Source organism: Pagrus pagrus (genome assembly GCF_965226575.1).
Source record: "Pagrus pagrus genome assembly, chromosome: 12".
NCBI lineage: Eukaryota > Metazoa > Chordata > Actinopteri > Spariformes > Sparidae > Pagrus > Pagrus pagrus.
This window is the reverse complement of record NC_140196.1, coordinates 16,023,235-16,032,159: the sequence shown is the minus strand read 5'-3', so window position 1 is coordinate 16,032,159 and position 8,925 is coordinate 16,023,235. Positions and strand designations below refer to the sequence as shown.

The following is an 8,925-nucleotide window of genomic DNA, read 5'->3' as shown; positions in this document are numbered from 1 at the left end:
AGGAGCTGTCCATGGTGCTGAACATGCATGCACGTCAGATGGGAACCAGACAGTAAAAACGGTATAATGTGAGAACACTGATGAAGCAGCTTTCCCCTTCGCAACAGCCACAGTCTGCTGTCTGTCTTTGAAGAAACAATCACTTTTGCACACCCATGGAGAATAAAAAAAAACCGCTCCAGTTACTGAATCTCCAACTCAGGAGTAGTTTTGAGTCTTTATTGGACCGACATGGGATGCGCTCTGCTCAATTACTGTGGTGACCTTCAGATGGGCGCGGTTGTTCCTATCGTGCGATCTCCACCAGTTGGCATTACACCACAATTAAAATGCGTGTTCAAAGCGACCTGTCACCGCGGCTGTTTGCCGTGCTGCTTGGCACCCTGTAGTGGAGAGGGTGACATCTGTGACTCCTCGCCAAGGGAGCCCGGTAGACGCACCTTAACTGTAGTTATTCTTTCAGCTCTGCTTTCAAAATTCGCCGAATAATTACAGCAACAACTCCGACCAGGGGAGTTTTTTTTTCTCCTTTTCTGCAAGCGCGGTAGCAATCCAACACATTCTTAGATGGAAGGTAAGATGATTTTTTTTTTTTTTTTTTTTTGGTTTTGTTTTCATCGAGTCCTGAAGCGATGCTGTTGGAGGTGATACTCTGTGTGTGACCTCCACCGCAAAAAATATTTTAATTATATTTTCAGACAGTTTTTTTCTGTTTCTTCTCTTAAACGATCATATTCCTGCAACTTAATGGTGCTTGTGTTGTGTGAATTTCTGCCCTGAGACCTGACTCGCCTCTGTTAAGTTTCGGCGGATTTCCTCTCCACACGCACCCCTCGTAACCAAAGCTTAATGAGTTTTAACACTTGAAAAAATACGTGATCTGCCTCGTTACAGGTGCGCCTCGCGATTAACCACGACCGCATGCCGTAGTTGACTGTTGTGAAATGACATCAGTGTGTTGAGGCTCGCAGCTGTTGGGCTGTAAACAGTTGGACGCTGCTGTAGAAAGCGATGCAGCCCAGTGCTGAGTAATTATCGAGCAACTTTAAATAGAACAGTCCACTTTAGTGCCACTGCAAACATGTCTCCGTTTACAGATCAATTCGCATCAGGCGATGAGTTTGTATAAAAATGAAAGGGAGGGAATAGATTTGCATCGGCTGCACTGCGAGATAAATTCACGTGTTGTGTTTGATTCTCGCATTTGAGAAGCAATTGCAGGAAGAAAAAAATAACATCCGGTGGCTCGATCGCCTCCAGCAGGGATGGATGCTTTTTGCGCATTTGTTTGGTTTTTACAAAACAACAGCTGAAGTTGAGATTTACCAGTCAGTGTTATCTTTAGGACCCGGCGGAGCAACTCGTATGTAACTGGACATAGTGGCTCCATTTGAGGGAGATTGCTTATCTCTCTCCTCCTCTCCCGTCCACAACTCGGCTGAGCTGAGAAAAATCTATCCAATCCGAACCACCCCAAGAGTTGCTCTCCGTCGGGATGTGTTTTCTAATACGTGTTGATGGACTTTAATGAATTTGCGACCACTGTGAATCCCCTCAGCGGCTACTTGGAGAATTTGTCGTGCGCCATTCCAACGAACGCTGCGCCAAGAGCAGCGCTGCGTAAAGCCGAGCAGCCCCGTGTGGACACTCTAGTCGGTCCTCGGCGGCGTTTGTGAGCGCGAACAGGAGAGGTCTGAACGTGAGCGTTTATTTGGGAAGGAAAGGCTGCTTTAAGCGAGACGCAAAAGTTTTAAGGAAAAGTTGAGAGGGAGAGAAGACGTTGTGCTCTCCGCGTGAATGCGCGCTTCCTGCGCATACGTCTCCTTTACCGATCCAGCTGGTGCGAAATTAGAATAAATTAGAAAGAAAAAAAAAAAGGAGAATCAGTCAAAGGCGTCTGGAAATCTCTCTGCAACTACTCGTGGCTGTAAAATAACTTGTTGAATGAGCAGCTCGTCCCGGGAGCGCATTTAAATGTGAGTATTATGAGCTTTCAAACTGCATTTTTTTTTTTCTTGTTGCATACCGTCACTTGTATGATGTTGACAATCATGACTAAATGGGCAGTAATGGGGTGATTACAGTGGGCTGTTTCATGGGCGGAACGTTAACGAGGATGAGTTTTGAAGTGGATTAAATGGATGAGGAACGAGCGGCTCGTATCAAATTGAATAAAAACATCGCAGCTCACGTCCAGAGCGTTTTTCACCATTTTCTCTCTTTCAGAAGTTTTGCTGTACATATGAGGTTCTCTTTGGGAGATTTTAACAGTGGATTTGCATCGTATAGACTTCCTCTAAAGCTGTTATTACTGTAGATGCATCACATTCATCCTCAGTCGTTTAATAAAGCGAATAATGTGACTTTAACCTGTTGCGCAGCAGGTCAGCAAAGTCAGATCTAGGTGTGCCTCGCCTCTGCGCAAAATCTGACCCAGAACACAGCTTCTGTTACTGTACATTTCTAGATTACCGCACGTTTCTGAGATGTGGGTTGCTTTTTCATGCATCTTTATTTAAATTGAATTCTTGATTTTTGGACTTCTTCTTTGGTTTCCAGCCCTGTGTTTTTCTGATTGCATCTCCTGTTTTTTAAAAAAATGTTTGCAGCATGCTCTGCATTTTTGCATTTTAGTGGTTCAGGGGAAGAACTTTGAATAATGTATGGCAGCAGATTTCATGTGTGGCAGTGGTGCAGGCTGGCTGGCTCTCTGGCTGGGCTCCACGCTCAGGGACCCTCACATTGTCACCACACCAACCACATCCTCTCAGGGAAAAAGGCTCTTTTTGCTGGAAAGCACAGCCAGCCCTTGTTGTAAATAAAAAGTGACTCCAATCGGACATTAATTGCTTGTTTTACGTGTGCTTTATGTGATTACGGATGTAGTGCAGCAAGGATTGAGAGACAAAGAAATGGAGAAGGTTTGAAGAGAGAAAGAGCAGGGCTGAGAGTTTGAATGAGGGACCCGGAGAGAGAGGACGAAGGAGAGAAAGACAATAAGAAGACAAATTTGTGCCAGTACAAACATGCTTTTGCTTGCCAGTCAATCCCACTGTGACTCATATGGAAGGGTTGGTTCTTGGCTCGGAGGACGTTGGAAGCATTAACCCGTTTATTGTTGCACTCATCAGCCAGCCACAAAGCATCAGTCTGCTCGAACTGGCGATGGATCAGAAGTTATTGGTTGGAAGTCAGCAAAATCAATAAACACAACAAGGCGGCATTGTGTGTGTGAAAATCCAAAATCCTGACCAGGTGCTCGATACAGAGAGACAACAAAATAGCAATTGTTGCAGGATAAACCACAGTGGGAGTCTGAGCTGTTAGAGTCTCTTTTTGTTTTTATGTCAAAATCAATAAAAGTGTCATCTTGCAATCACCGGTGTCAGTGTTTAAGGTACTGCTGGTCCTCCAGCGTGGAGCACAGGGGCAGATCTAATGTCCTGTATATCAGCACCATGGACAGCCCCCACTCTTCCCCTCCACATCGCCCTGTGTGGGAGCCGAGAGGGGATCAGAAAAGCCACACTCGCAGACTGAGAGCAAAGCCACACTTTAGCGGGATTACTATAAAATGAATGGAATACATCCGCCATGGTTTTTAAGAGTCTGGCTGGGAGTTTGTAACCAATATAAGCCACGGGGCACGGCTGCCTGCTGACTTTTAAAACACTCTGCCATGCTTGAGCTGCCCAGGGGATGGAATGCAAGCGGACACAAGGGGGTGTTTCAGAGGCTTCAAAAACAAGTGGAGGAAAAGAGACTGAGAGAGAGAGGAAGAGGGAGAGAGAGGTGAGGTGGTCACCCTGAGCTCTCTCTCTCTCTCTCTCTCTCTCTCTCTCCCTGCATATGGAGAGCTGCTCAAATATTGATGACTTTTAATATAGAATCTGACCTCATATTTTTCTCCGTGAAATTATGACATTCCTGAGATTCTCCTTGCATTTTGAGTGCCACTGAGAACGAGGGTTCGATGCATTTTGCTGTATTTTGCATTTATATCTCTTTCTGTGTAATCATAATGAAATATTTTGACATTAAACCAGGACAACATGGACAAATTTTGAATTAAAATTAAATTAAAGTCTAATACACCAGTTCACCTGCTACAGACCTCTAGTAGGGATGTACAATACTATCAGAACGCCATCGGTGTCGGCCGATAAAGGCTTGAAAACAGAATATCAGCTTTGACAAGAAATGAACATTTCTGTGGTTAAGAAATGTAATAACCATCATGCAACACAAACTGTTGACTGAATGGTTTTCACCAGTGAACGTCTACATTTTAAAATAAATGACATTAGGAAGTGACATTGAGATTGAAATCTCTTTTACAAGTGAGACCTCGCCAAGACAGGGTCAAAATAGCAGTGTCAAGGTCACGACAAGACCAATATAATCACAATATCGACATCGAATCACAATAAAATCATTTTAGGTGAAACTTCATTATTCTGCACTTACATTCATCCAAAGGTACACAGGTCTCAAGTTTAAGCTTGGCCTGTGGATCATTCCAGGATCTTGGACCATGTTAGAACAGGCTTAATCTGTCAGCCTCCAGTCTGACAGAAGGCACTGAAGCCATTTGTGCGACATGAGATAAAAAAATATTTGCTTAAATAATCGTATAGATGAAAATCATTGTATGTCTGTATTTGCCAGTGTTGTATAAAGTACCCAAAAGTCAGTGCTTGAGTAAAAGTCTTAAAGTACTGTATCTGATATGAAATGTACTTTTGTATTTTTCTGGCAAAAAATGTATTTAGATATGAAGAGTACAAGTGAAAGTAAATTAAACATAAATGTTCACATATGTATAAACGTTATACTTAGTGTTGCCGTTATTGAGCTGACCAAATATCAGATCTGATATTTATCATTTTTCTGATTATCAGAATCCATGTTTTCGTTTGTTTATTTATCCGAATGCGGATTAAATAAACACATTTTAAAATGTGCTGCCTTGGCTCTGATGCAGCATGTAATTTGCAACGTAATTAGTAACCGAAGTCATCCACAAAATGTAGTGGAGTAAAAAGTACAACATTTTCCTCTGAATGTGGTGGAGTGGAACTTTAAAGTAGCAGAAAATTGAAATACTCAAGTAAAGCACAAGTACCTCAAAATTCAATTTTAAGTAGAGTACTTGAGTAAATGTACTTAGTTGCATTCCATCCCTCATATTTGTCAGTGGGTCACCACGAGAGTAGAGAAAAATAATATTAGATCCAATACAGGACAGACTTTATGAGCATATATCTGTATCGCCATCGGTAATCAGCCAAAAGGAGGTGGGTCTCAGTAAAAACCACATATTGTGCTCCTCTACTCTAAAGTCTCTGTGGGAGCTGAATTAGCTTTCTAAATGGTGTCAGAACACTTATTGAAAGCAGAAACAATCACATTTAAAACATTTTATATTGTATGCTTTCAATCGCTTTACTGTCACCTTAGCAGTGCTCTGATGTTGAATGATATCTGTTCACGGAGGTTCACCGAGCAACCTGACCTCTTCCTTTCATCTGTATAGATTTCAATCCTCCAGGTGTCTGTGAATTAATTCCAATATTCCTGCAGTTAGCCCCATTTGCCTTCGCTTATTAGCTCTGAATGTTCCCTATTAAATAAAAATAAGATAAGCGACCTCCGTCACCCTGCCGCTGGTACCTAAATTGACTGTTTTCATAATGAAAGTCAGGGCTATGTGTGTGTCTGTGTGCGTGCACGTGATGAGTGCAGTCCATCCCGTGACGCATCTCTGATCATGCACTGACATTTATATTTATGAAATTTGATACTCCCCATGAAAGAAATAGCTTACTCATCACTCCAGCTCCAGCCGTGTTATCAAATTTGTAATTGCTCTCTTCTTAGGAGCCTTGTTGATTGACATGAGCACATTTAAAGAGCCAAAATTCTTTCCCCGATGCCGTTTTTCCCCCTAGTTTCCTCCCTACTCCCAGCAGAGGTCTGTCAAATGAAGCCGGCGATCCATACCTCCTGACATGGCTCACTTTGAAGGCTCTGAATAGCAGTGCAGATAATTTCTCTGGCTCCGATGAACATCTTTTACTAAAGTCGGAATGTATTCAAGCCTGTAGTCATTTTGTAAAAGGAGCATTAGGCTTGGGAGAAGGCAAGCAGTAATTGCCTTAGATGTGGTCAAAACCCATTCAGATTGGCAAAATTTTCAGTCCAAGACAAGATGGCCGAGTTAAAATACTGAATTCTAATGGCTCCGTATGTCGGCAGGGAGCACAGACACCAGCCTGCGCGTGCGAGCCACAGCGACTCATTAAGATGAGTTTCTGCTACCCAAACCAGATCTGAGCCTTTTGTCCTTTCATAATGATAAAGCTGTTATTAAAACCCTTCCGATAATTGATTTGATTTGACTTGATATTCTCCTGATAAGAACTGTTATCTTTTGACACGGATCGAATGGCTCTTTCCTCTGAACATAAAAGACTCTCCACATGCTCCAGACCCGAGTTTACCTGAAACACTTCATGTCTGCAGTGACTGTCAGTCACAGGGGGGCGGCTGTAGCCTGAGAGGTAGAAAATAAAGCCGCTGACCGGAAAGCTACCGGTTCATCTAGACATTTTGCAAGTGTGAATCTGCATTAGAATAAATGCCGTGACGTCGCATAGCGTACTTGTAAGGGGCTTTGAAAGGGGATAACCGTACATGCTTGTTAGAATTGTGTCCTAAGTAGGCAGAGGTTCAATTGCAATGTAAGTACAGCCACTTTTGGGATCATAGACTTCTTTTCACTAAGGCCAAACCTCAGGCCATCTAAGTAATGACAGTCAACACTAACTTAACGCCTATTTACAGTGTCATTACTCTGTTGGAGGCAGCCGTATACAGCCGCTCCATTTTATTTCCCCCGCTCCGGCACACGCTTCTGAGCTGAGACATTGAGATCGTGCAGGTCTCCACTGACTGCTGCCAGGCACCATTACCTGACGAGTTAGGCCATCTGACTGATGGCTTGTGATAGCTCTGAGAAACGTACAATCCCTCAAATAGACCATTTCTGTCTCCCAATTTTGCTTTAATGTTTCCCAAATGCCTCTGAGGGCACTGGGACAAACGTAACTCCACATTCTGCTATTAAGGCGCAAGAGTCGGCGAAAGCAATACTTTAAATGTAGTGACTTGACACATGGAAATAAGCCTTTTTGTATGAAAATCAAATGGAGATTAGGCTTTGCAGAACACGGCAATTTGAATTGTATACATTGATTTTGGCAAGGTTATTATTGAGGTGTATATATAAACAGTGGAACCTTGTGTGGTAGTAGGGAGTGAGATGCACTACTTACCCACCTCAGTGCACTTAAACCTGTGTTCATATTTCCAAATGTTTTTTTTCTGTGCTTGTGCGATGTGTTTATTTCACCAAAACTATCTTTTTCCTCTGTCCTTTAGGATGCTGCCTGTGGCAATAACCACAACAGACAGGAGATCAAGCTAAGACATCTGACAGCCACTGACTTATGAGGAGTGTCACTCCTCTGTGCACATCACATCTGACCGATAGTTGACCCTTTCATCAACGCTCAACACTTGTGAAGAAGCTCACTTGTTGACACACCTCATCAGCCAGGCAGAGGTGGCAGCAATCGAAGACGAAATAACTGAATGGGGGATAATCGCTGCCCGAAGCTGCTCATGCGAAAGTAGCAACATGCTGCCACTGTTCCCAAATGCTCCACTGCACCATTCAAAGCTGCAGGTAATTTAGAGAATTCTCAGCCAAACTGTCATCTCTGTGACGAAGCAGCAGCTGTAAAGACAAAAAAAGAGGTTCCACAGCAAACATACAGAACAAGATCAGCGATGCTTTGGCCCGTTTTGTTCGCTCTGCAAGCTGTGTGCAGCGGCGTGGCACATGCCATGCAACATTACCCCGCGGCCTGGGGACACTATGACGTGTGCAAGTCCCAGATCTATACCGAGGAGGGCCTGGCCTGGGACTACATGGCCTGTCAGCCAGAAGCCACCGACATGACAAAGTACCTGCGAGTGGCCCTCGACCCCCCAAATATCACGTGTGGAGACCCGCCAGAAACGTACTGCGCTTTGGTGAGTCGTAACCTCGCCTGTCCCCTGATGGAGACAAATGAGGCTGTAGGCAGGATCACACAGCATACTGGGTCAGGGATAGAGAGCAGTGCATACAAGGCAACTTGCTGCCGCTGCAGCAGAGATTGATGTACACACAGAGCCGGTGTGCATTAGGATACAAGTGCTAACATCCAGCGGCACACTCACGAGCTACACACACAGACACACATCAATATATGCACAGAGGTTGGAGAGGCAGGTGTGAAAATACACAAATGCACATTAGTACACACAGACACACCAAAACAAGTACCGGACAAGGACATACAGGCATCCATAGGCGTAGTCACACAAGCCCATTCACATTCACACAGACATGAAGACATACAAACACACATGAACCAGGTTAAAATTAGAAATAAATCTCTAAGATTACATTCTGATCATTGTCACAAATTTCTCGTGTTTATATCTTTCTTTAAAGGGACAAAAATGGGAGAAAAAATACCTTGTGTTTCTTACACAGTATAAAATATAGATAAAATATAGTTTTGTATTGTCTTGCAAAAATTTGTATTTTCTTTTCTTTTTCTAGATTCTGAAATACTTTCCCATGTCTCCTTTTGGGCTCCATTAAAAGTAGCAACAATTTTGAGAAATATTCAGTGTACGTAGGGACGCGGTGATTTATCAGCCAATATTTGCCTCGTTGACTGCTGCTGGTTGATGCTTGTTGTGTCTCATGATGTACCGGCTAGTGACATCCCTGCCATCAGTTTTTAAGGCAATGCGAGTACTGAAATATTCTTCTCAATGAATAGGTATTTGTATAGCAGGCTAAAT

The 8,925-nt window shown here is 43.3% G+C and overlaps 1 protein-coding gene across 3 annotated transcripts in view; it reads left to right on the top strand.

The window, feature by feature from the left end:
* Positions 1 to 387: 387 nt before the first annotated feature.
* The window catches only part of LOC311266759 (netrin-G1-like), a 68,367-nt gene continuing 59,829 nt past the window's right edge, over positions 388 to 8,925 (top strand). For 2 of the 3 annotated variants that reach the window (XM_084369290.1, XM_084369288.1), the window contains exons 1-2: positions 1,431 to 1,976; positions 7,444 to 8,100. In XM_084369290.1, the coding sequence (XP_084225416.1) occupies positions 7,855 to 8,100 (246 nt within the window). In that variant the 5' untranslated portion in view covers positions 1,431 to 1,976; positions 7,444 to 7,854. Of the gene's footprint in view, positions 575 to 1,430; positions 1,977 to 7,443; positions 8,101 to 8,925 lie in introns of those variants that run through there. The other variant, XM_084369289.1, reaches the window with a different exon arrangement.